Here is a 25,565-nt window from a genome sequence, read left to right on the forward strand (position 1 = left end):
TTGAATAGTGAATTATTATGTATATGATATGTTACTGTTGATTTTATTTGCATTTCTTTGATTACTATTGATGCTGTTTATAGTGGAATATATTGCCCACCACCTTAAGTTACTTCTCTGTAAATTGCTCGGTCGTAGTCATAATTCTATTATTTGTGAGTTATTTTCAATTGTTTATAAAGTTGTGTTTAAAAAAAATGGTTTCTAAAAGAAAACTTTTCTACATCCTTCTACATTTACATGCTCTTCTGTACTTTTACCACATTATGTACAGTTAAGTTTAAACCACATTTCTACATATATGTTGTCTATATTATGACTGAGTGTTGAGAAACATGCATTTTCTTTTGGAGGAAAGAATTTGACATTTTGGAAATTACCAGTAAAGTAAAAATTACATGTACGACTTTCCCATTCTTCTTGCCCTTCCCACCCCACATGCTTAGCTAGTGATGTATTAAAATGTAAAAATTTGAATCAAGGTTTACTGGCTGAAGATACCAACTATCTTCAGAGGCTGAAAGGAGAGGGATCCTAGAGTCATTGGTTGGTAGCCTCTGTTGTTTTATTTTCTGACCTGCACAAATAGCTCTTGAAGTGAAGATATGCTAGTCCTTGGCAACTAATATTTTCTGGCCATGTATTTTATGCACTAACAGGTATTTATTTGCCTCATTCTTTTAGGCCCATGTGTTTCTCTAGTTTAAAAAGCATTTGCAAATGGAGATCTGGCTATACCCATGTAATCCCTAAATGTGTATTTACCTTATATGTGTATGTTTTCAATGTGTGTATGGAGGCTTTTTTTAATGCTCTATATGGGAGGGGAGTGTCATTGTCTAGTACACTGTTACATACCTCATGAAATAATTACACAGCCAGTTCTTAATTTTGAGGTTCTTCTTTTCAACAGGTTTTGCACTGATTGCAAAAATAAAGTCCTCCGAGCATACAATATCCTTATTGGTGAACTTGATTGCAGCAAAGAGAAGGGCTATTGTGCTGCACTTTATGAAGGCTTGCGGTGCTGTCCACATGAGCGACACATACATGTTTGCTGTGAGACAGACTTCATTGCACATCTTTTGGGTCGTGCTGAGCCAGAGTTCGCAGGAGGGTATGAGTATGTAATTTGCTAGAATGGGCTATCTAGCGCTTTGCTTCATTTTATCCTTCTGCCTCAGTACATATGATATATGTATAAATTAAAGTGTGCCTGTAAAGATTTTGCTTTCTTTAAAATATGCATTTAGTTGACTGAATATAAAAAGGGAGAAAATGTCGATCAGTTGTCTGCTCCTTGTTGCTTGAAGTAGGCAGGCTTTTTTTGGCTTTCATTATTATAGCTTATCATTTTCATTTGAAAATGATTAGAAGGGATTTTTTTCCCCCTCCATCCATGCGTTTCCATGTTTAAATTTTGTTTATAATGATGGTTTTTGCATAGGAGGTGAGATCTTTGCAGCAGGGGGTTAAGAAATACTTTATTGAATGTAATTCATGAACTGTGTATATTATTATTAAATTATATAGGAAGCTAAAATTTTATCTCTGGCTTTGTTGTAAAAAGAAAACCAAAAAAGTTGTTCACAATAAATTGAACCCACCTCCCCTTGTGTTTTGTGTATCAGCTCTCATTTGAGTGCCTACTTTCTGCTAGGCATTCAGAATACAAACACTTCTTTTATCACTGAAGTTCATGAACACTTCTACTGAAGACTGACCTAGAGGGCTTTTGCCCATGACTGAATCACTTTGGTATTGTCTTTCTCCTCAAAAAAAAGAACAAAAACCAAACAGGCATTTGCTGTAATTGGAAGGTGAACTGTCATGCCTACTTGAGCTGGACACTTAACATATGATGACTTCTCTGTGCTCCAAAAAACATCTCTTTAGGTCCAGTTCCTGAATTACCTTATGTTTAGCAATATTAAGGCTGAGTTCTACCTGCATGTGTATTTCTCATTGGTTTTATACACGTGTGCTCGTGTATTTATATATACATTGAGTTTGAATGTATAACTGTCTTGTTATTAGTTTGTTACTAGGCATGCAGACTGTGTTTAAAACCTGAACTTGCACAGGCATTATCCATCTTTTACTGTTTCAGCTTAAGGGTTTTAGGAAATATGTGTGATTTATTCTCCTTTATAGGAGAAGAGAAAGGCATGCTAAGACAATAGATATAGCTCAAGAAGAAGTTCTGACCTGCTTGGGAATTCATCTTTATGAAAGACTGCATCGAATCTGGCAAAAACTACGGGCAGAAGAGCAGACGTGGCAGATGCTTTTCTATCTTGGTGTTGATGCGTTACGCAAGAGTTTTGAGGTAAGAACAGTGGACTGCTTCAGTGTCCAGATTGCTTAGTTAAGTTATTGGACTGAATCTTAATGTTAATCACCACTCTTACCTTGCCTTAGCTGTGATCTACTGGTCATGGCTTTTGGGGGTTAGGAGAGGAGTTTGCTGGGGAACTGAAATTTAGAAGTTGTTTATGGATTTTTTCTTTGTTTTTTAATCCCGTTACTCTGCCAGCCTTGATTTTTAGACATTCTGACAGTAGAAAACTGAAATTGATGATTATTTAATGAGAAGCTGCTATGAAACATAACTGTTGACAAGTTAAAAGCAACCCAAAAATAAGCATCAAAATTAGAAACATTTAATGAGTCCCAGTTTGCCTGCTTCTTTCCAATCGTATGGAGTAAATGGTGTCTGAATGCCGTGATACAAGAGCTACTTTTTAGAAGCACACTGAAGGAAGGCTCTTTACAATGCTGGTATTGGGTTTCATGCTTGTGATTTGGTAACATTATTTTCAGTTATACTCTGTAGAACATAAATTTTTGGCTAGTGAATATTTTGTTATATTCTAGGGCATGGTTGTAACTCTTCAACTGGTCACCAGTCCTTTTTGAAAATGGTACGAAAGCTATAAACCCTTTTTTCAAAAGCCCATCCATGAACTTTAAACACTGTTCTGGGGAGTCTGAGGAGATTTGTGCTAGTTTTTGCTGAACAGATGTCTTACTCCTTTTCTCTTTGAATGTTTGTGTCTTCAGAAACTAGATCATTTAATCAGGTTATTTAGTCTTCTCGTTGTATGAAGAAATAGATGAATATTTACTTTGCTGTGTTAAAATTCTGAAGTTTGAAACTAGAATATTTCTGGTTTGAAATCGGAGTATGTGTAAGTCTACCTTTCCCATAGGAATTAGTTGTATATTCATTTCCTGAGTAGATTTTAAGACTGTCATCATTTAAGGTATTAAAATTTAAAATTCTTTGTGGGGACTGCCTGACAAAACACAGCAAAGTAAATATTCATCCACTTCTTCATACAATGAGAAGACTGACCTGACAAAATTGCAGCATGAAATACCAGTTTCTGTGTGTGTGATATCATTTAAAATTAACAAGTGAGAATTTCCATGGAAAGTAAAGGGAAGTTTGGGCCAGTATTCAGTCTCAGCTTTGTTTTATAATAGATGACTGTGGAAAAAGTGCAGGGTATCAGTCGATTGGAACAACTTTGTGAAGAATTTTCAGAGGAGGAACGAGTAAGAGAACTCAAGCAAGAAAAGAAGCGCCAAAAACGGAAGAATAGACGAAAAAATAAATGTGTATGTGATATTCCTACTCCCTTACAAACAGCAGATGAAAAGGAAGTAAGCCAAGAGAAGGTAGTATTTCTTGATATTGACTCATAAATATATAGCTTTTTTCTAGATTTCAGCACTTTTACTGTGCTTTCCCAGAATGTGGCTCCTTTGGCTTCTTTATTGGCTTTTTTTCTTACTCTAATCTGTATAAGCCAAAATCTTTAATGTCGTGTGTTTGTTTTCTAGAGACAATGTTGGCTAGTTAACTTATTACGTGACCTTAGTATTCTGCAAGATCATAGTCCAAATGTGAAAAGTTAACTCCATGCATGACCTAGAGCAGTTCTCAACTTTCAGTCTCAGAACGCCTTTGCATTTTTCTGTTTTGTTTTGTTTTTGCTTTTTGGCCGTGCCGCGCAGCATGCGGGATCCTAATTCCCCGACCAGGGATCGAACCCATGCCCCCTGCATTGGAAGTGTGGAGTCCCAACCACCGGACCGCCAGGGAATTCCCTCCTTTGCATTCTTAAAAATTAGGGAGCCCAGTGAGCTTCTGTTTTTGTGGATTATGCTTATCAGCATTTACTGTATTAGAAATTAAAATGGGCAAATTTAAAGTTATTTATTATTCTTTTAAAAATAATAAGCCCACTATATGTTAAAATGAATAACATTTTTTGAAAAATAACTAGAAAAAATTGAGAAGGGTGGCATTAACTTATATTTTTGCAAATCTCTTTAATATTTGGCTTAAAAGGAATCAGGTAAATTCTCATTCAGTCTGTTTGCATATGTTGCTTGGTTATAGCATGTGAAGAAAGTCTGACTTCACCCAGATGTATATAGTAGGAAAAGGGAGGAGTATTTTAATATAAACCTTTTCAGATAGTTGTGGATATTCTTCTTTGGCATTATAACTTGACAGGTGGTAGTTTCTTAAAGATTAGTTGCAATGTGGAACCTGACACCTTATCAGTGACCTTTTCATACTTTTAAATTAAAACTCATCGGTCTATCTTGGCATTTTGAATAGATTTTATTTATGCATGATTCTGTAACATCATGCATTGGTCATTTGAAAGATAATGGTTCACTGAGTTATGCAGATCTTTCCAGATTTTGACATTCATTATATAATATCATATAATCATGTTAAAACCACTACTCATCAGAAAGGTCTTTTAAGTATTGGGAAGCTTCAAGCTCCTTGTGCTTGTGTATGCAAGTTTTCAAAATTCTGATTGTAGTTTGAAAGTTTGAATTTTATCAATGACTGTCCATTTTTTTCCTTGAAGAGATGGGCTGACTTCATTTTTGAGAAAATGTCTTTTAAATATCCAAGTCTGAATAACCATAATTTGTCTCTTATTCTTTTATTTCAAGTGAAATTGATGTTCCAGGAAAAAGCAGCTAGTTTAGCTTGCAACTTAAACAGTTGCACAAGTACTTTTACTTGAGACAACCATTATACATTGGTATGCATCAAAAGTGCTTTAAGCATTCTTCCCATTTATCACAGAGTAATAAAAAGACCTCTATGCCATGAGTTCGTATTTAATAAAATTAGTATTTTTACTGCTTCATCAAAGACATTCATAAGTGAAATATCGTTTTATGTATTTATTTCCTGATGAGAGTGCTTGACAAGTGAAGAATACAGTGACTGTTAGTACACGCTTTGGTTGCCTCTGCCTTGGTTTGTGCTAAAGAAACTTTTCCCACCATTGCTTTTATATTATCAATGTAAGTGTCAAGACAATGAAAACGGCAAATCACATCTCAGTGTTATGATGAAAATGGTTTTGACCTAGGGAACCCCTGGGGTCAGCAGACTGCACTTTGAGAATAGCTATCCTAGACTTCCCTGATACCATTAAGTCTTAACTTACTTTTGTTGGTTCTTGGTCTTGAAATGAATTAGTAATTTTTCATGAGAATAATTTTTTTCAATTTTTAACCTTGTAACTCCTATCTTAGGTTTAGGAAATTAAAATATAGCCATTATGGAGGTAAAGCTTTTTACAATCTCTTAATATTGATCCTGAAAGGAAACAGACTTCATAGAAAATAGCTGCAAAGCCTGTGGCAGCACTGAAGATGGTAATAGTTGTGTAGAAGTAATTGTTACCAATGAAAATACATCATGTACCTGTCCTAGCAGTGGCAATCTTTTGGGGTCTCCTAAAATAAAGAAAGGTAAGTAAATAGTTTTAAAAAATTAACTCTTAAGTTTATTCTTTTTTTTTTTTTTTTTTTTTAAATATAAGAGCTTTTAGAGATCCTGTAACCTAGAATTTAGGAACTGCTTTACAGCCCTAAGAATATCATAAAATTTAGTCAGACACTTGGTATTTCCTTTTTCTTTATGGTGTTTGATTTGTTAAATAATAACAAAATCAAAAATTGTAAAGCTCCAATCATATTTTCATTATTTAATGCACTTTTTACTTTCAGTAAGCCATCAATTTTGAAATTTTTCTGTGGTCCCCAGTTGGTTCATTCTTTGTCGTAATATATTTATTGGCATGTTAATTGTAACTCTCACTTGATTTATTCTCAGGCTTATCGCCACACTGTAATGGTAGTGATTGTGGATATTCATCTAGCATGGAAGGGAGTGAAACTGGTTCTCGGGAGGGTTCGGACGTTGCTTGCACTGAAGGCATTTGTAATCATGACGAACACGGTAGGTTCAGATTAAGCTTCCCAATTATTTCTGCTACATGGCTGATTTAAACACCCAAATAAGAGATTATTGATTTCTGCAGGTGATGACTCCTGTGTTCATCACTGTGAAGACAAAGAGGATGATGGCGACAGTTGTGTTGAATGTTGGGCAAATTCTGAAGAGAACACCACCAAAGGAAAAAATAAAAAGAAGAAAAAGAAAAGCAAGATGTTGAAATGTGATGAACATGTAAGTGTCATAACTTGGAATCCTTAAACCTTTGTTCTTTTCCTTGGAGTGGCAAATGTGCAGCTTAGCTGCTAGGATTTTTTTTTTTTTTTTTTTTTTTTAAGAATGAGTACCTATGCAGTTCCATTGGTTGCTCATCTTGTGAATTTATATGCATGTGTGTGCCTGATATGGTCATTTGTCCAACAGTCGATGTGAGTCATAAATCCAATTCATTCTTTTCATAATAGTTTTTAATCTTTTAGCTCTGTAATCTTGAGCAGTTTGCTTGATCTGTTTTCCCATCTGTGAAATGTAGATAATAGTTCCTGTCAGATTAGGTTCTGTGAAGATGAAATGAAATTATATTGGTGGGTTAGCATAGTGTTTGGTGTGCAGTAAATGCCTAGTAACTGCCAGCTGTTGCTGTCATTCAGTATTCCTGCTAAAATCTTAACACACTGTCAGGGCATTTTTTTTCTTTAAAAAATAGTAATTGCTATTATTCCCTGCCTTTTTACCTGAGAAATCCTTTTGCTGTGGTTTCAGATCCAAAAGCTTGGAAGCTGTATTACAGATCCAGGTAATCGAGAAGCCTCAGGAAATACCGTGCACACAGTGTTTCACCGTGACAAGACCAAAGATACACATCCTGAAAGCTGTTGCAGCTCTGAAAAGGGTGGGCAGCCACTGCCTTGGTTTGAGCATAGGAAAAATGTACCACAGTTTGCAGAACCTACAGAAGCGTCGTTTGGTCCTGATTCCGGAAAAGGTGCCAAGAGCTTAGTTGAACTCCTTGTAAGTAAGCCATGATTATCTTTTTGTGGATAACTGTTCACGGGGTAGATGTGGGAGGGAACGTATTTGAGGGTTTAACGTTGGGAATGGGAGGAGGCTTATAAGCAGTTAAGGGCAGTATTTCATTATTTTTTGGTCACTTCATTCCTGCTCTTACACTTAACTACTCTGGAGCACATTTCCTCGTCTTCCTTTGTCTCAAAGGTAGAAAAGATTAGTTGGGAGACGAGGATAGAGTTAGCATTATGTCCAGGAGTCTGACTCCTTGACAAGGGTTATTATAAGCAAACTGCCTTTCTGAGTGGCAATTTATGGTAGCCACCCTTCCAGACCAGGAAAGAATATAGAATCTGAACTAGAGCCTACTTTCTAGGTTACTTCCTTTAGGTGTCATGTAGGATAAAAGCATATAACTGAACTTGGAAAATCTTTTATTACTGACTCCAATTCTTGATACTTTAGATGAATTATACCTGATTCCAAGCAACCCAGTGCATAGTTTGTGTGGGACTTGGAGGAGGGGCAAAGAAGGAGAAGGGTGGGATCTTTTCTGTAGTCATTATGGGATCCCAAGGGAACCAAATCCCTTAGAATATTAGCTTTTTTCTTTTTTATAGGGTTGTAAAGTTTAATGGTGATGCTGTGTATTTCGTAAGTTTAAAAAAGGTTATATTTTACTTAATGTGTAGAGATAAAAGTTTCAACATAGAACCAGCCAGAGATAAGTCAGGTTATTTAAAATTTGGTAGCTATTTGTAACCATCCCTAATCACTTTTGAAGGCTGAAGTGTGTTGGGGGAGTCTGCTTGTAGGCTTCTAGGACAAATTACAGATCCAGAGTTTTAAACCAAGTTGAGTTGCCTTTTATTCTTACTTAGTACTTTCTAAGACAGAATGACATTATGCCTATCCTGTAAACATTCCAATTAAACTAAAGGTTAGACTGCTTTAATTTTTCTCTGTCCTCCATCACCGTAGCATTTTGCATTCTTAATTTAAGTCATAGTCTTAACTACTGCTTTAATTTGCAGGATGAGTCTGAATGTACTTCAGATGAGGAAATCTTTATCTCACAAGATGAAATACAGTCATTTATGGCTAATAACCAGTCTTTCTACAGCAATAGAGAACAATACCGACAGCATCTGAAGGAGAAATTTAATAAATACTGCCGCTTAAATGATCACAAGAGCCCCATTTGTAGTGGCTGGTTGACAACGGCTGGAGCAAATTAAATAATAAAATAGCTCTGTCTTTCAATGAAACACTGAAGATGACTACTGCGCCTTCTCTTTCAAAACAAACTCTTAATTTAGTGACTTATGGCAAAATTTTATCTTAAATCAATGTGATTCTTTCTTGTTTTGGGAGACGGTGGAGGTAACCTCCTTAGTTTGTTCTTTCTTCAGGCTTGTGTCTTTAGTTGTGTGGCTGCGCAGGCCTGCCGTATGATTTAAGCCATCCCTTTTCATTAAATGTTTCTCTTCCTGTGAGACTTACTAAAAAGCAACTTAGTGGCAAAAAGTAATGTTGTACTTATACTTCTGTACAGAAATGACAATGAGCTGAATATATGGTTTTACAAAGTAGACATCCACTTGCGAAATGTTTGGATGTAATGTTAAAGCGCAATGTGCAAAATTTAAAATAAAGAATATTTATTAATACGCATAGTAAAATTTGGTGTACATGTTTCTGCTTAATGTGTGGCAGTATTTTAATTTGCCACCTGTGGTCTTGGTACTTGGCCAGTGTTGATGTTAGAGAGGATGAAGAGCAAATGAGGAGAGAGAGACAGATTGCTGAAGACAAAATTCTTCCCTTCATCAGTTGACAACCGAGAAAAGCAGTTTCCAGTCTTCTGTTTTGAAAGAATAAGTTTGCTGCGATACCGTTAAATACTGGCTAGCATCTTACTTCCTCATGAGACTTTTAATTGCTGTTATTAATAACGTTCCCTGATACATAACACAAAGCACCTTAAATTCAGAGGTTCATATTGAACTAGAAGAATGAGAACAAAACTTGGCAGAATTTCAGCCAAAGGTTTCCTGCTAAGTAATTACTCAGCATGTAGAGAACTGGGAGCAGCAGGCTGCACTGAGAGCTAACCGCACTGCAGTCTGTGTGAGCGCCTGTTCCTTACCTGGTTTCCAACAATAAGGTCACTATGGCATTACAGTTTACTGCTTTCACAAGCTGTCTGTGAGTACTGAAGAAGGAGAGATTCCCCTAGGAGTAGCATTTGGCTGCCATTTAAAAGGTTGAGTCAGTAATTCAGTAAACTCATGTGCTTAGAGCTTTGTGTCTACAGGTTGATAATACTTGGTGGGCAGCAGACAAATAGTGGGACGGTCAATACCTCTGTGCGGTGGGGATGGAGTGAATTTTATAGGCTTTCTACCACTTAATCAGACTTCTAATCAGATTTCAAATGGGCAACAGCAGAAGCTTAGTGAGATTTAACTTTTGTAGTTGGTGGCATTTTTCTGATCCACCCCTCAGTTGTCTTTTCAAATCAAAGTGTTGTATAGGGATTGGGGCAGAGATAAAGTGAGTCATTCCTTTCTGACTCTTGTTTGCTTTCATCCTGGAATCCATAAAAAATGACTAAGGGTCTCCCACAGCCCTTGGCTCTGAGCCCAAACCCCTCTGCACCACCTGTCACAGTCAGGTGCTCTCCAGATCCCTAAATTAAGCAAGGGCTGGTTTTGTTTTGTTTTAATCTTTGCCCCTGGGGCCAAACACAGGAGTGCTTGTTGAGTGAATAAACCAGCCACATTGACTGCTTATTCCATTGCTTGCAGTAGCAGGATTCCAGTAGTTATGCAGAGATAAGTTTTCTCTTTGGAAGGATGGCTATATAAAGAATGCAGAAGTGAGGCAGTTTTCATGCTTTGATGGAATATCCTTAGTGGTCAGAAAAGTGAGTTCTACTTTGGACAGAACCAACAACCTACGAAGAGACGAAGGAGAACGGAGTGAAGGCAGTTTAGGAGCACATCCCCTGGCCTAATACTGGACTGCTTGCCATCCAAGCCAGGCTTCACATTTGTCTCAGTATAGTCTATAAAATGAAAGTGTTAATAGGTACTATCTCATATGGCTCTTGGGGATATTAATATATTTAAAGTGCTTATAAAAGTGCCTGTCACACAGTAAGCGCTCAATAAATGTTAGCTATTGCTTTACTCTCTTACATACACCGTGATACATTTGCTCCAATGGGAGTGGGAGGGCTTAGGAAAGTTGTAGACTGTAGGCCATTAGGGATACAACCCCCCCAATACACGTGTACTTCGGGGTCTTTGCATTTTTAACCATCAGTTCTCCTTGGTTAGTAAGGCCAAGGGATCAGGTAGGGTTGAAAGCCCCTCCCAAGGTCACCCAGCATTGACAGCTGAGACACTCAGCCCTTTCTGAGCTGAATCCTTCCCATCAGCCACCGGCTGGTTTAGGAAGGCGTTGGAGTCACCTTAAGTGCCCTTAATTTCTCTTCCTGGCCTTAGGGGTCAGGAACAGGGAAGGCAGACCGAGCAGGAGTCAGGAGTACGTGCGTTCTCGGGCCTGGTGCAAGCCCCCGCCAAACTTCGTTTTCCTCCCCGAAGGGTAGGAGCTCACCAGGAAAGCTGGACCGCGAACTCCCAGCACCGTCCGGCCCTGTCCCGCGAGGAGCAGTTTCCGCCCGGCGCAGACTGGGCGGGGCCGCAGGGGGGCGGGGCCGTGCCCGCGCTGCAGGCGCAGGGGGCGGGGTGGCCAGGCCGCTGTTGGTCCTCCGGCGGGATGGGGCCATTTGCGGAGCAGCGGAGGGTGGAGCCGGGGGCGGAGGCAGGCCAGAGTGGAGGCAGGTCCAGGCGCAGCTCTGACTGGGGCAGGTCGGCGGCGGTTGCCGCGGTGGTGACAAGGGAGTGGCCGGACCCCTACGACCCGGGGCGAAACTCTGCGATCCAAGTGCTCGGCTCCCCAAGCGAGGTGGGCGGGCGGCTCGGGACCCTGGCCAGGGCCGGCATGGAGCGGTGGCGTGACCGGCTGGCACTGGTGACGGGAGCCTCGGGGGGCGTCGGCGCGGCCGTGGCCCGAGCCCTGGTCCAGCAGGGACTGAAGGTGGTGGGTTGTGCCCGCACCGTGGGCAACATCGAGGTAAGGCCCTGCTGGGGAACGGGTCGCTCTGGGTGGCGTCGTTTTCTGCCGGGCTAGGGTCCAGGTGGGGGAGGGGGAGTGGTCGGAGCCAAGCTGTCACGCTGCCCTCACTTGACCGCCACCCCAGGGTCACTTGCAGCAGGCTCAGGGGCAAGAGAGACGGATGCCTAGGCGGAGGGGAGGCTGCTTTTGGACCCCTCAGGGCAGGACTCCACCTTCGCTTTTCAAAGTCCAGTCTTTTAAGGAGCCTTTTCTCCTGACAGCCTCTACTCCAGTATACCAAATCTCTGACTCACTGGCATCTTTCTCCTTCTCCCCGACCTGCATACCCGGGTTGGCTGAGGAAGGGAGAAGCCAGAGATCAGGGACTAAGCCAGGGAGAAGGAAGGAAAGCTTTCCCAACTCAGTGGCTAAGTGGGCTACTGGATTGCTTCCTCTGGTCCCCAGACCTAGCCCACAAAAGCCAAGCAAAGTGAGCAGGAGCTAGAGGTTTTGATCGTGATCATTTTCACCCAGGACTGCGAGTGGGGTTGGGGTGGGAGTGGAACTTTTCTGAAGAGGCTCAGCTCCATATTCCCCCGAAATGTGAGGGTTAGCTCCTACCCGATGGACATAAGGGATGAATGGGATATATAGGTAGACCTTTCTTCAGTCTCACTGTCCCAGGTGGGACTGACTAGGTGAAATAGGGCATTGAACATGTGAGCCCTGGGGGACAAAGCATTGTGGAACTGAACCTCCTGGTTTTTCTCTTAACGTGGGTTGGGAGCCCCAAGAGTTGTAAGCAATAAATGCTCAGAGAAAACTGAAATGAAGTTGGCTATGTTGGAGCAGGGAGGAAGGATACAAGAAACTTCCGTCATAGGATCACTTTGGATTTGCCCCTGGCAAGACCCCTCTCAGGGATTGGGCTAGTGCTTAGCTTTATCTCCACCCTTGCTCAAAGTCCCTGGGTGGGGAGAGGGTGAGGAGGCCTTGGGTGGGGGCAGAGTGGGAAGGTGTACCGGAAGGAGGACGGTCCCCCCCCCCCACCCCGCTGCTGACCAAAGGTGCACTTTATAGCCTCCTAGATAGTCCCAAGGTCACCTGGCTATACTGTTGCCCCACTCTGCCCCTCCCTTTCTCCTATCCTGAGGCGCTCAGGGCCCAGCCCGCACTTTGGAGCCTAGAGGATCAGACCAGGGATTAGACCACTTGATTCCCTAATTCTAAAGCCACTCTTGCCTTCTCTTCTTACCACCTCCCGACCCCCAACCAGCCAGGAAAGGGGTCCCTGAGCCCAAAGGAGATCCCCAGGCTGATCACTCAGCCCCAGGGTATCTCCTTTAATGAGGGAAGAATGGCTCTGCTGTGACGGGACTGACATGATTTCAGGTCATTTTTGAGGATAGATGAGGACAGGTAGGGCAGAGAAGGCAGTGACAGGGAGTCCCTCCATTCTGGCTTTCCTGCAGGGCTTTGAGTCTGGAGGAGGAAGGGAGAAGTTGCATGCCAGGGGAGGGGAGAATTCCAGGCTTCTTTGTCCACAGTCTGCTTTTATGGATTGGTTGATTCACTCATTCATCGATACTAAAACAAAATTTGAGTTCTGGCCTCCTACAACAAGAAGCCCTATTTCCTGAGGTGGTCGTGAGTAGGTGAAATCAGGTGAAAGGGGACTTCTGGGTCCCTGAGGACTGTACCTCTTAAACTCTTGGAAAGTTAAAGCAGAAAAGAATTTCCTAGGTCACCTGACCCAGCCCTTTATTCTCAGCTTGGTCTGGGGGAAGGAAGGTGTTCCAGGGCAGCTGGCCAAGCCGGCCTTCCTCTAGGGCGCCCTGCACCCGCCAACCCTCTCCCTCCCACACATGTACATAGTCACCTTCACGAGGCTCAGGTGCCCGGTCACTCACTGGCCTCCAAGGCTACCACATAGCTTGTTTTCTTCCTGATTCTGAATGGCAGCTTCCCTCATAGCCACCTCTCAATGGCCCGTCTTTCTCAGATCTTTCTCTCTCAGGGATCCTTAGTGTCTTGAGGACCCTGGCAATGCACAGGGGTACCTAATGTCACCTGCCACCTGGCTTGGCTCATAGTGTCCAGAGAAACTTTGGGGTGGAGGGTGGTGCACCGTGGGTCAGAGAGAAAGAATCTGTCCTGACTTCCTGACCCTTTCTATAGGCGGAGTGAGGGGAGACTGGCAGTTGGGGACTCTGAGCCGACTGGCTGCCGTTTGTGGAGGGAGGGCGATAGTTTAGATATAAGCCCTTCTGGGAGGGACTGGATGGAGTGATGGGAGAGAAGAGAATCGAGGCCCTGGTGTAACCAGCTCAGTGACTCTTGGCTCCGGCAGAAGAAGCAGGGGGTTGGGGGAGGATTGCATCTCCCCCACCAGCGGAGGTGTGTTTCTATTGGGAGAGAGTCAGAAAAGAGATATCACTCCATTCCCAGGATCCCTGAGCCCCTTCTCTGACACACTCACAGCCCCAGCCCTTCTCCCCTTTTAGACCTGAAGACTCGAGTTTATCCCTCAGGTTCCTCCGTTGATGATCTCAGCCTCCCCCTCCCTCCCTCAGGTAGTGCTCTCACCCCGTCCCCCCCGCCCCGGGACTTTGACCAAAGAGGACACGCTTTGGGGATGGGCAGTCCTAACATCTCTGTGGCTGCAAGGTGGCCGCCAGAGGCGAGAGTTCTGTGAGCAGTGACACCGGTGGGAGGTTATCTCTGGGTGGGGAGGCGTGGAGTGAGCAGCTCACCCCAGTTAGACCCCTGTTGGGTTTCATAGGAGCTGGCTGCCGAATGTAAGAGTGCAGGCTACCCCGGGACTTTGATCCCCTACAGATGTGACCTGTCAAATGAGGAGGACATCCTCTCCATGTTCTCGGCAGTCCGCTCTCAGCACAGCGGTGTGGACATCTGTATCAACAACGCTGGCTTGGCCCGGCCTGACACCCTGCTCTCAGGCAGCACCAGCGGCTGGAAGGACATGTTCAATGTAAGGGCTGCAGGCCTGCGGCTGGGGGTGACAGGGATGGGGGAGAGGCTGGGAGAAGAGCGGGGAGCCAGGAGCCAGAGAGCTGCTGGGGATAGACGTCTACTGAGAGGGGCCTTCAGTTTCCTACCTGGGGCACTCTCCCCTGCTTCTCCTCCCCCGAAGGAGAGAGAGTGGATGAATGGCCATATCTTTTTCATTCTTCTTTCCTTTGAGCCCCTGGGGGCAGTTCTTAAAGTCTAGGCTGTTTCCTTCTCTTGGAAGAGATATGGATAGGGGAGAGAACTGCTGTCGGTTGAACGTCCCCAAGTGTCAGCACTGTGCTGAGTGCTTGGGACCATGGTCTTATGGGAAGAAAAGGGACCAAGAGACAGGAGATGAAGAAGATGATGATCTCGCTCAGCCCCACCAGTAACTATGTGGCTTCACGCTCTCTGAGCTTCAGTCTTGTCACATTTAATTGGGATGAAACACACCTAGACCATCAATATCTGGAGTCACAAACTCCAGTGTCCGCTGGGGCTGGGTAGGTACGTAAAGGAGGGAGGCGGGTCATATGGGAAAGCACATGGATGTCGGGGGGTCGCTGCGCTGCAGTCTGGGCAGTGCGGCCAGATCCTATGACTTCTCTGAGAGCAGAGGGGACCTAGATTTTCATGTGGAACCTCACCCCTCCCATTCACCGAAACCTCAGCTCCAGGAGGGCAAGGAGTTTTGTCTATTTTACTCTCTGTTATAGCCTCAGCCTGCAAACACTCCACAGATATTTTTTGAATATATGAAACCTTCCAATACATATTGGAAGTGAATTTTTAAATGTTTCAAAACCATGTGTGGACCAAACAGGCTTCAGGACATGGGTTTTCAACTTCTAGACTGTACTGTGAGGCAGTATTGGGGTATGAAAATATTCTGAGAAGTTGAAAGCATTGTGTAAATGGGATGCTTCTTTCCCCTCACAATCCTTTCACATGTGCTCACAATAGATTTAGCACCTAACAGGTGCTTGGGCCCAGAAATATGCAATGAAAGTGGAAACAATAAACGGGAAATGAAGCACTGCCTTTGCCCTCAGAGAGCCTTCTGGAAGATCCGAGTTGTGGTCCTCACCTGCAGTAAGGGAGTCTTTAAACCTGGACCTCAGCTTACCCATCTGTAAAGTGAGGCACATATATTAAATCCCTAAGACCCCTTTCAGCTTGAACACTATGTAATTCTCTTAGGATCGTCTTATGAGGCATCTCCCAATAGAACCGCATCACTGAACACACAGGGAACCCCTGACCCCTATACCTAGGAGAATCCACTCCCCTGGCCCAAGGGGATCTGTTTCTCTTACTCCATCCATCCGTCCTCAGGAGCTGAGTTCTCTGCCCCAGAAACCCACATTGTTAAGAGGACCAGAAGCAGGGCTGGAAACCTCTTATGTCCTGCCGTGAATGCTGGGGCAGGTTTACACCGACAGTATTTGTCCTGATGCCTGGCTCTGACACCCGATAAAGAGAAACATCTAATCTCCCGGCTGGTCAGCTCTCTTCCCCAGAGGAGAGAGCGAAGACCTGCTGAAAGCTTTATCGCTGCTTGTCCTCGTGGGTGAGGCTAAAGGGGTGGGGCTGGGCAGGAGCTTTAGAGCAGCTACACTTCTTCAGGCCTCTGTTCCAGGAAGGGCGGGGATCTGGGGTCACCTCTGCCAGAGGAGCAGGAGTGGGAGTGGGCCAAGGAAGGCAGGAAGCCCCCATGCCCTTGGGACATCCCTTGCCATCCTGTGACAAGTTACCCCACCCTCTGAAGAGTCTCTGTGCCTAGTCTTACAGATGGAACAGAGGTTAAAGGAAGGCGTGGAATGAAGGAGCATCAGGCCTTCTCTCCACTGTAGTCTCAAGGGAGGGACAGGAAAGGCACAGAGAGTAGTGGGTAAGGTGGGGAGAGGCTAGATCTGCCCTGAAGAGAGAGATTTTTAAAGTCATTTTAGGAAGGATTTTAGGCTGATTAGGAGAGAGGCGAGCCAGTGACTCTGTTCCAGAGAAGAGTAGGGTATTTGGAGAAGAAAGGAGATGATTCCCTAAGGTAGAGGTCCTGCTGTTTGCACAGGAGACAGCCAAGACAGGGAGGGTTCCTGGGTCATGGGTGCATTTGGGGGGCATCGTCCAGGGAGAGGTGCTGCCTCTGCTGCCAGCTGGGGCTGGTGGCTTGAGGGGGAGGGGAACCTAAAGCCAGGTGCCCTGTCGCCTTCATTGGTCTCTGATAGGACCCGGACTCTGTTTTGGATGCCCCCCCGCGCCCCCGCCCCAGGGTGCTCTGTGGCTCCATCACCTGCTCAGATGGGCCCAAGCTGGAGACACCCCATTGCCCCTCTGGCCTGCAGGTGAACGTGCTGGGCCTCAGCATCTGCACACGGGAAGCCTATCAGTCCATGAAGGAGCGGAAGGTGGATGACGGGCACATCATTAACATCAACAGGTGAGGCCGGTGGCCGAGGGCTAGAGCTCAGATCACCACGCACCCTCCAAGCTGGGTGATCTGCTGCGGCTCATTTGACCTCTTTGGACCTCCGTTTCCTGGGTGGTAAAACAGGGATTTAACACCCAGTTAATACCCAAATGGCACAACTGTGGTGAGGGGAAGAATAGTATGTGTCAAATGCCAGCTTCTAGTTGGCTGGAAGGGGTAGATCAGCCCCTTTGCAGCTGAAGCCTGGGGGCTCTCCTGGGACTGAGGTTCTCCAGTCCTCAGGCCGCGGCATGAACCTCACCTCGTGGCACAAAGACTGCACAGTCTCTGTCACTGGGGAGTCCCCGGAGACGTGGCCTCTGTCCCACAGATCTCCCAATAGAACCACATCAGCGAACACACAGATGAAATGGAGAGAGTTTTGACAACCTGCGTGGACTGGAGAGTGAATGCTGTGGTCGGCGTAGGGAGGACTTCTAGGAAGAGTGGGGCTCACAGGAGCTGCTTGAATTACAGAAGCTGGGCCAGTGGCCGTGAGGATGGCCTCTGGAGGTCCCGTTTAGAAGGCGTCCAGGGGGTGGGCTTGGCTGGTACAGCAGGGGGCACTGCTTCACTCTCTCCTTTCCCCTTCCCTCCCTCCACCCAGCATGTCTGGCCACCAAGTGCCACCCCAGTCCGTGGCCCATTTCTACAGTGCTACCAAGTACGCCGTCACTGCGCTGACAGAGGGGCTGAGGCAAGAGCTTCGGGAGGCCCAGACCCACATCCGAGCCACGGTGAGGGGTGGCCTGGCCCTGGTAGGGGTGGGGAGGCACCCGCCCGCTCACCTCACACACTCGCGGCCCGGGGGCCCATGTCCTGGCTGTGCTGCTTAGAGCTCCCGGGTCTGTACTGGGCCCACATCTACTGGGCTCTGCTGCTACTTGCGTGGCCCTGCTCACTACTTGAGTTCCCGCATTTCTCGGACTTTGAGGTGGGAGGCGGGTGACCTGAAGGGAACATGGTGGGGTGAGACTGAGGGAAAGCAAGGGATTGTGGGAAACCACGGCTGGAAAGTGGGACTCTGGGCTCTTCTCTTGAAGGCTGTATGACCTTGGGTGACATGCTCAACCTCCCCAAGCCTCAGTCTTCTCATCTGTAAAATGGAGATGATAATACCTCTCAGGTTATGAGGTTTTAAGGGACACCACTTTGTAAAACTGACCTGGCTTATAGTAATGGCTCTGTAGCTGGTAGGAATCATTCTGATAATCCCCAGTGGCAGCTATGGAGGGAGGAGGAGGAGGCTGCTGGACATCGGGCAGCCATCACTGTGAAGCTGGGGCCCTTTGGCTTCCATCCTTTCTCTGCAACCTCCCCAAGGCCTGGCCTCTGACTGGGGCTCAGCTCCTAAGCAGGCTGTCTCTGTTGGCCCAGTGCATCTCTCCAGGAGTGGTGGAGACACAATTCGCCTTCAAACTCCATGACAAGGACCCTGAGAAGGCAGCTGCCACCTATGAACACATGAAGGTGGGGCCCAGGGAAGCCATTCACTTCCTAAATGAAGGCAGAGGGAACCCTTGGCCTTTAGACCTCACCCTTCTACCCAGCCTGTCGCCCCTCCTGCAGGGTGGGGGTGGAATGGGGATGCTGGAGAGGACCTCAATGGTGGGAGGGAACTTGGATCCATCCTGCCCTCATCTCACCCCTTTCCCCTGGTGCTCTCAGTGTCTCAAACCTGAGGATGTGGCCAAGGCTGTCATCTATGTCCTCAGCACCCCGCCACACGTCCAGGTGAGTCTGGCCTTGGATGTCCATCCCCTGGAGGAGCCCAACCATCCCCAGAGGAGACGAGCAGGGAGGCTTTAAGGGGGTGGGGAGAGCATCCTGGCTTCCTCAAGCCTTGTGCCTTCCGCAGATCGGAGATATCCAGATGAGGCCCACGGAGCAGGTGACCTAGTTTCCTGTGGGGAGCTCCTCCTTCCCTCCCTGCCCCTCAAGGCTTGGCACCTGCCTCTGGATTTGGGGTGTTGATTTCTGGACCCTTGGATTCCACTTCCTTTCCCCACCCCCACCAGGGGCTGGAAAACTTGTTTGAGGTTTCATATAATCTTGTCAAATTGTTTCCACCGAATTTGAAAAATGGGCAGGGGAGAGGAGGTGGTGTCCCTGATTGTTTTACCTGCTGATTCATTCTTGGTCTCCGTTTTGGGCTCTTTGGCCTTTGTTTGCTGTCCTTGGTCTCTTCCCTTTGACCTGGGAAAGGGACTGTGGCCAAAAGTGGGGCTTTCCCCTATCTTCTTGCACCCCACCCCTGTCCCTTCAGGATGAGGAGGCAGAGGGAAGCCCTCACCTTCCATCTGAATGGCTTTCGGGGCTCTGGGCTTCCTCCTTTCCCTGCATCCCACCCCCCACCCCATCTATTCCCCGTCCCAGTTCTCCAGCCCCACTGTGGCTTCTCAGCCCCTGGTGGGGTCCTCACTCCACTCTATGGCAGCAGAGTACCAGGGCCTGCCTCCCATGTGGGTTTCACTGTGATCATTAAAAAAGAAAAACTGCGACAACCTACCTTGGCTTCAGAAGTGTCTTTCAGGTCTTCCTCCTTCCTGTGATCAGGAATGGCTGTGTCTCAGGGTTTCTTCCAGGAGAGTGGGAAGGTGGGTGGATTGGGGGCATCACTTCTGGAGTGTGGATTACCTTTGGGCTGGGTCTTGAAAATGGGTAGGAGTTTGCCTGCCAGAAAAGAAGACAACACGGCTTGCAAGGCTGGGAGGCCCAGAAGAGCATGCAGTGTTGTGGGAACAGCACAGAACTTAGTGCAGGAGTGAGGTGGGGCTGAAAAGGTAGCTCCTTGCCTGGATCCCCCCGGGGTCTGAGTGCTGAGCAAGGAGTCTGGCCATTACCTGTGGGCCAAGGGCATCGGTTGGTTTGTCAGCAGGTGCAGGTCAGGCACAGAGCTGTCACTTAGAGAATCAGCGCCATGGCACAGGAAGTTATTGGTGGGGTCCTGCTGACTGGTGCCGACGGTTTGACAGGCAATGGAGGTGTAGAGGAGGGGCTGGATGTAGGAGAATCTTCTGAGGAAAGTCACCAGCGCCCGGTGGAGGACGGGATGTGGGGAGGGACTCACCACGACTAACCAGGTTGAACAGGAAAGCCAACACATCCCCTTAAAGTGTCCTTTGCTGGTACCAGGGTGAGTGAGGTCCTCCAGCCTCCTGGGACCTTGAAGGGTGCAGAACGCAGCCCACGGTAGGGTCAGCTCAGCGGCGAGCACCCCTCGGGCCAGTGACTGGGCGGTGGAGGTCGTCGCTCAGCTGGGCCTGCAGGGGGCGCTGTGGGAACGACCTGGCCGCCGGGCATGCGCCGTGCGGCTCCGGGCCGGGGGCGGGGCCGTCCGAACGCGGAAGCGGAGTGGCTCACGTGGGAGCCGAGAGGGACCTGTGTAGGTTCCGCGGCCGGGTTCTGGCCAGTACCCGACTGGGAATCCTGGCCTTTCCTGTATCTGAGGGGGTGGACCGGGGGCAGCCTTCGGGTCCCCTTCACCCGCTTTGGGGGCCTGGGAGCGGGCCCCGGCGGGGTTGACCACTCCTGAGGACGCAGCTGGGGCATCGACCATGGCACTGCTCTCGGCCGTCGGCGGCGCGACCTGGCATTGCTGCAGTCGCCTCCTCACGCGTCCTTTCTCCCAAGCGGCGGGGCGTGGGGAGCGGCCCGGCGGGGAGGAGCTAAGCCGCCTGCTCCTGGATGACCTGGCGCCGACTCCGCGGCCGGCCGTGGGGCTGGAGCTTCTGTTTGGCCTGTCCCCGTGTCTCCTGGCTCTGCGGGCCGCCCGCCGCCGCGTGGCCCGGCTCCTGCTCCAGGCCGGTAGGTCCGGGCTGCAGGGGGAGCGGGCCGAGCTGCTGCGCGCGGCTGAGGCGCGGGACATCCCGGTTCTGCGGCCCAGACGGCGGAAGCTGGACGTCCTGTGCCGCTACCAGGTCCACCAGGGCGTCTGCATGTTAGTGAGCCCGCTGCGGCCCCGGCCCTGGGCTGAGGCTGGGGAGGCTCGGCCAGGAGACGACCCCCAGCAACTGTGGCTCGTCCTCGAGGGGCTACAGGATCCCCGGAATCTTGGGGCCGTGCTGCGCTCCGCTCATTTTCTCGGAGTGGATAAAGTCATCACCAGCCGGAGAAATAGGCATGGTCTCCCCTTATTCCCCGTGTGCCCCAATTTGGAGGCGCAGCCGAGTTCCTAAGCACCTTGACCCTTGGGTGGTCCCTCAGCCAGGCCTCCCCAACGCCAAAATTCTCACCCCTAACTCTTGGGGGCTGGGGGGAGGGCACGGCACCGGGCTTGAGACTACCCAGCCTCATACGGTGGCATGGGGAAATCTTGCAGCTGCCCGCTCAGTCCTGTAGTCAGCAAGGCCAGCGCCGGGGCTATGGAGGTGATGGACGTGTTCTCCACTGATGACCTGGTCGGTTTTTTACAGGTAATGGCGCGGAGAAGGAGGTGGGGCGGGGTGTCAGTAAAGGAGAAGAAATGAGCCAAGTTCAGTCTCTCCAAGGGCCCCCAGCTAGCAGCTGATGGACGAAAGGGAGAGAAGGGGGCGTGTTGGTATCGCTTCCTACATCCTTCTAAATCCCTTTAGGAAGAGAAGGATCCGGAGTTTTAAAAACCACACATGGTGGGACTTACCTGGCAGTCCAGTGGTTAAGACTCCGCGCTTCAAATGCAGGGGTCGCGGGTTCCATCCGCTGTCGGGGACTAAGATCCCACATGCCCCGCGGCGCGGCCAAAAAAAAAAAAAAAGGAAAGCACACACGCACGGAGCAGAATCTGATGTTAGGGACTTTTACTGCACTCCCTTCCGTGGCGTACATCTTTGCTCCTCCTGCGGGTTTACTCAGTGCCTCACTGCCCAGTAAGTAGTATTCAGTAAATGCTCAGCTGTGAGGAGCAGGTGGCTCCTGGTTCCTCCAGTAGGGGCGCGGCTTGAAAGGCAACCTGAACAGGGACTAGTCTATGCCTTTCCCCTCGTCCCTCCCACAAGCGAAGAAACAAAGCAACAAAAGAAACCCTCAAAACCACCACCACCACCACCAAAAAAAACCACTTTGATGTCTAAGAAGGAAGGGGCAAACCTAAGTATTAATAAAACCCCTCTTCTGGTCCATACACATTTTTCTTCAGCTGTGCTTCCCTTGCTGGACACAAGAGGGCAGTACTGCCCTGTATTTAGCAGCTTCCCTGACCATCCTCTCCCAGGGCTCCCAAGTCACAGTCCTTGGATCTCTTTTCTGTATATATTCATTTCTTGTTGGTCGCATCCAATCTGATGGCTTTAAATGCCATCTATATTCGAATGCCTCCCAGACTTGTATCCCTCCTGGATCTTGCTCCTGAACCTCAGATTTACATATGTAGTTGTCTGCTCAACAGCTCTTTTTTTCTGTCTTATGGGCATTTCAAACAAGATTTCCAAATGTTGTTCCTGTTCCTTTTGCAGACTTAACCAGCTCAATTGATGGCAACTCGTCCATCCCTTCAGTTGTTTAGGCCCCAAAACCTTGGCACCCTCCTTGATTCTTCCTACTCTCACTCCCCATGTCCCACCTGTTGGCATATCCTTTTGTTTTTACCTTGATGTTATTTGCACATTCTCACCATTTCTCACCATCTCCACTGTTACCACTCTGGTCCAAGCCACCATCATCTCTGGCCTGTATCAGTGCAGAAACCTAACTAGTCCGCTTGTTTCTGCTCGTGGCTCTCAACATAGGCAGAGTGATTTCTGTAGAGACATAAGTCAGACCATGTTACTAGTTCTCTGCTCAAAAACCTTTCAAAGCCTTTGCATTTCTCAGAGTAAAAGCCAAAGGCCTTCCAGTGGCCTCTGAGGTCCTACCTCACGTGGCCCTTTGTTTCCTCTCCTGTCTCAGTGGCTCCCTTTCCACTGGCCACCTTGTTCTGCTGCTCCTCACGCATGCCAGGTAAGCACTGGCCTCTGGGCCTTTGCACTTACTGATCTCTGCCTAGAACATTCCTCCCCCAGATGTCTACATGGTGCTCCCTCACCTTCAGGTCTGCATTCAAATGTCACTTCAGTGAGGCCTTCACTGACCAACCCTTCTATGAGGCTAGGATTTGGGCCTGTTTTGTTCATTGCCTTATGCAAGTGCCTAGAACAGAGCCTGCCCGTTCTAGGTGCTTAATAACTATTGACTGAATCTGGTGGCTCAATGAGGGAATGAATATATGGGCAAGGCCGGGGCTGTGATGAAGGTTTGGTGAGCTAGAGCATGATTTCTTCTTCCCTGTTTCAGGCCAAAGCCCGGCAGGGCTGGCTCGTGGCTGGCACGGTGGGCTGCCCGGGGCCTGAGATCTCCCTGCCTTCCGAGATCCCCATCACTAGTTGCTTGGAGTTCCTCTGGGACCAGCCTACTCTTCTAGTGCTGGGTAGGTAGATGCCCCTGCTTTTCTGTGCTCAGACATGCATTTTCTGAGTGCCTGTGTGAACAGCTGGGGCCTCCCTAACCCTCTGGCCCCCGTACCCTGCAGGGAACGAGGGCTCTGGTCTGTCCCCGGAGGTGCAGGCCTCCTGCCAGCTTCTCCTTAGCATCCGGCCCGGCCGGCAGCTGCCTCCTGGACTCGAATCCTTAAATGTCTCCGTGGCTGCAGGTGAGTCCCCACTCCCCTTACTTCTCTCCCTTTAATCACACATGTACAGCTGGTTCATCCTAAACAAGTTTCTCAGTCTTTCTGTGTCTCTGTTGCTTTATGTGCCAAATGAGGAAAATACCTACATCCGCTTGAGGATTAAGTGAGGGAGTGGCTGGCACATGGTCCCTCGTCTTCTCCATCCTTGTCCTTCTGTCTGTCTGTGCAGGAATTCTTCTTCACTCCATTTGCAGCCAGAGGAAGGGTTTCCCGGTGGACGGGAAGAGAGAGCAACCTCTTCAAGACCCCCAAGATCCCTCGGCCTCGTCTGAAGTGCCCAGAGTGGCTCAGCACCCAGGGCTGTCCTCGGGATGAGAAGAGGAGAGGCAGGACGGGGGCTGACTTGGACTGTCCGAGGTGTGTGTGTGCTGGGGGGGGAGCACACACATCCACACGCTCGAATGTGCCGGGGCCTCTTGCCTTCTTGCCTGAGTGTGTGCACCCAGGCCCGTGTTTATAAACTGCTCTCCCAGGGCTGGGAGCTTTGTGGTGGAGACCAGAGGAAGTTCAGTTTCCCATTTTGGCTTTGGACTTGCAATTGGAGATGGCAGCTTGTTAATTTCCAGGCTGTGCTGGGACAGAGGGTCTCTTTCTTTCCAGGCCCTGCCTGGAAGTCAAGGGGAAGTTCAGACATCAGAAGGGAATCAAGCGGCCCAGTCCAGGGGTCCTCTTCCTCTTGGACCAGCGTGAGAATGTAGAGGGAAGCCCGGGGCTCTCTTGTGGGCCAGACAGGTGCAAATCCAGGCTCAAACCCTGCCCTACTGGGGCTTTGCGCACATGGCTTCATCTTTTTGTGTCTCGGGGCCCTTGTCTCCACCTCTCTCGCAGGGCTGTTGTGAGAATCCAATAAAACATCACCTGGTATCCAGCAGGCCCTCAACCAGTGGGCCATTATATCTGATTTCTCCATTAGGTGGCAGCCTCGCTCTTTGGTCCATAGTCTTCAGGAAGCTTTCACAGCCACCTGGGGAGATTCCTGGCTGTGGCCCACCCCCACCCCCCCACCCCAGAGGGGCAGGGGAACGATTAGCAAATACCTCCCACCCTACTGGCTCACCAATAACCCCCACGGGTGAGTCATCAGTCAGTCTGCCTCTGTGGACCGACCCGCTGAACCAGAGCCTTGGCCTTTGATTCTGGGAGGTGGTGAGGACCTCGCAGCATTGCTGTTTATTGTACAACCCAGACAACTTTGGTACTCCTCCCCCAGGGTCCCACAAGTGGAGCAGAGGCCACTAGGATAAGTAACTTAGAGCAGTGTTGGCTGCACATTGGAACCACCTGGCAAGCTTTAAAAAACAAGTGACACTGGGGACCCACCCCTCCCAGCCTGGTGTAATTGGTCAGTGTGCAACATGAACATCTGAATTTTTAAAGCTTCCCACATGGGTTTCATGTGCAGCCCAGACTGGGAACCACTAGTTTTCTCAGCCTCGGCAATACTGACATTCTGGGCTGGGTAACTGTTGTGAAGGCCTGCCCTTGTGCATTGTAGGACGTTTTGCAGCATCTCTGGCCCCTGCCCACAAGATGCTGGTAGCACCCTTCTCTCCCTAGTTGTGACAACCGGAAATGTCTCCAGACACTGCCACGTGTCCCCTGGGGGACAGAGTCGCTCCTAGTTGAGAACCAGTGCTCTGGAGCACGGATCTGGAGGACAGCAGCCCTAGCTGCAGATCCCGATGCTGTGTGACCTTGGCCATTTCCTTACCCACCTGCACCTCAGCCCCCTTCTCGGTCAGAGGGGGATAACCCTACCTTCTTGGGTGGCCGGGAGGATATAGAGGGTGATAGGAACTCAGTGCCTTACACATCATAGGTGCTTGGTAAGTAGTACTGCCCTTTTCTCTGTGGAATGGATTTATCTTGGAATTCTAATGGTGATGCCAGTTTAGAAAGACATTTGAATTTGTTTTAAAAATGCCTAAGATGGCTTTAAATTCAAAGTTATTCCTCTCAAGAAGGAGGAAGAAATCCCTTCATAAACGCCATAGATCTCCATTGCCCGGGTCCCCCCTTGAGCT

The 25,565-nt window shown here is 48.1% G+C and overlaps 3 protein-coding genes across 20 annotated transcripts in view; all 3 read left to right on the forward strand.

Moving 5' to 3' along the window:
- GGNBP2 (gametogenetin binding protein 2) overlaps window positions 1–25,565 on the forward strand; it is a 135,183-nt gene that overhangs the window by 22,708 nt on the left and 86,910 nt on the right. For 5 of the 10 annotated variants that reach the window (XM_082440006.1, XM_082440010.1, XM_082440004.1 and 2 more), the window contains 8 exons: window positions 914–1,123; window positions 2,155–2,329; window positions 3,490–3,684; window positions 5,652–5,799; window positions 6,164–6,289; window positions 6,372–6,520; window positions 7,049–7,297; window positions 8,329–8,976. In XM_082440006.1, the coding sequence (XP_082296132.1) occupies window positions 914–1,123; window positions 2,155–2,329; window positions 3,490–3,684; window positions 5,652–5,799; window positions 6,164–6,289; window positions 6,372–6,520; window positions 7,049–7,297; window positions 8,329–8,532 (1,456 nt within the window). In that variant the 3' untranslated portion in view covers window positions 8,533–8,976. Of the gene's footprint in view, window positions 1–913; window positions 1,124–2,154; window positions 2,330–3,489; window positions 3,685–5,651; window positions 5,800–6,163; window positions 6,290–6,371; window positions 6,521–7,048; window positions 7,333–8,328; window positions 8,977–25,565 lie in introns of those variants that run through there. The other 5 variants (XM_082440007.1, XM_082440012.1, XM_082440008.1 and 2 more) reach the window with 4 other exon arrangements.
- On the forward strand, window positions 11,066–19,406 carry DHRS11 (dehydrogenase/reductase 11; the record flags this gene model as incomplete). Of its 7 annotated transcripts, none has more annotated exons than XM_082440116.1 (7): window positions 11,066–11,437; window positions 14,202–14,411; window positions 16,657–16,868; window positions 17,506–17,635; window positions 18,276–18,368; window positions 18,567–18,632; window positions 18,757–19,406. In XM_082440116.1, 7 exons carry the CDS (start codon window positions 11,081–11,083, stop codon window positions 18,796–18,798), a joined length of 1,110 nt encoding a protein of 369 aa, XP_082296242.1. In that variant the 3' UTR covers window positions 18,799–19,406. The 7 variants fall into 7 exon arrangements, with proteins under 7 accessions (XP_082296242.1, XP_082296244.1, XP_082296247.1 ...); XM_082440118.1 differs by having other exon boundaries at window positions 16,774–16,868; window positions 18,222–18,368; XM_082440121.1 differs by having other exon boundaries at window positions 16,774–16,868.
- Window positions 20,256–24,421, forward strand: MRM1 (mitochondrial rRNA methyltransferase 1). Of its 3 annotated transcripts, XM_082440125.1 has the most exons (6): window positions 20,261–21,018; window positions 21,220–21,313; window positions 23,148–23,280; window positions 23,383–23,502; window positions 23,711–23,898; window positions 24,142–24,421. In XM_082440125.1, exons 1-5 carry the CDS (start codon window positions 20,456–20,458, stop codon window positions 23,854–23,856), a joined length of 1,056 nt encoding a protein of 351 aa, XP_082296251.1. In that variant the 5' UTR covers window positions 20,261–20,455; the 3' UTR covers window positions 23,857–23,898; window positions 24,142–24,421. The 3 variants fall into 3 exon arrangements, with proteins under 3 accessions (XP_082296252.1, XP_082296251.1, XP_082296250.1); XM_082440124.1 differs by having other exon boundaries at window positions 23,711–24,421; XM_082440126.1 differs by lacking the exon at window positions 23,383–23,502 and having other exon boundaries at window positions 20,256–21,018; window positions 23,711–24,421.

Source organism: Balaenoptera physalus (assembly GCF_965194825.1).
Source record: "Balaenoptera physalus genome assembly, chromosome: 20".
NCBI classification, from domain to species: domain Eukaryota; kingdom Metazoa; phylum Chordata; class Mammalia; order Artiodactyla; family Balaenopteridae; genus Balaenoptera; species Balaenoptera physalus.

Excerpts from the sequence above, each read along its gene's own strand:
- MRM1 (XM_082440124.1), top strand. The coding sequence starts at position 20,456 with ATGGCACTGCTCTCGGCCGTCGGCGGCGCGACCTGGCATTGCTGCAGT. Across the intron at positions 21,019-21,219 it reads ATCACCAGCCGGAGAAATAG|CTGCCCGCTCAGTCCTGTAG; the intron begins GCATGGTCTCCC and ends GAAATCTTGCAG. Across the intron at positions 23,503-23,710 it reads AAATGTCTCCGTGGCTGCAG|GAATTCTTCTTCACTCCATT; the intron begins GTGAGTCCCCAC and ends CTGTCTGTGCAG.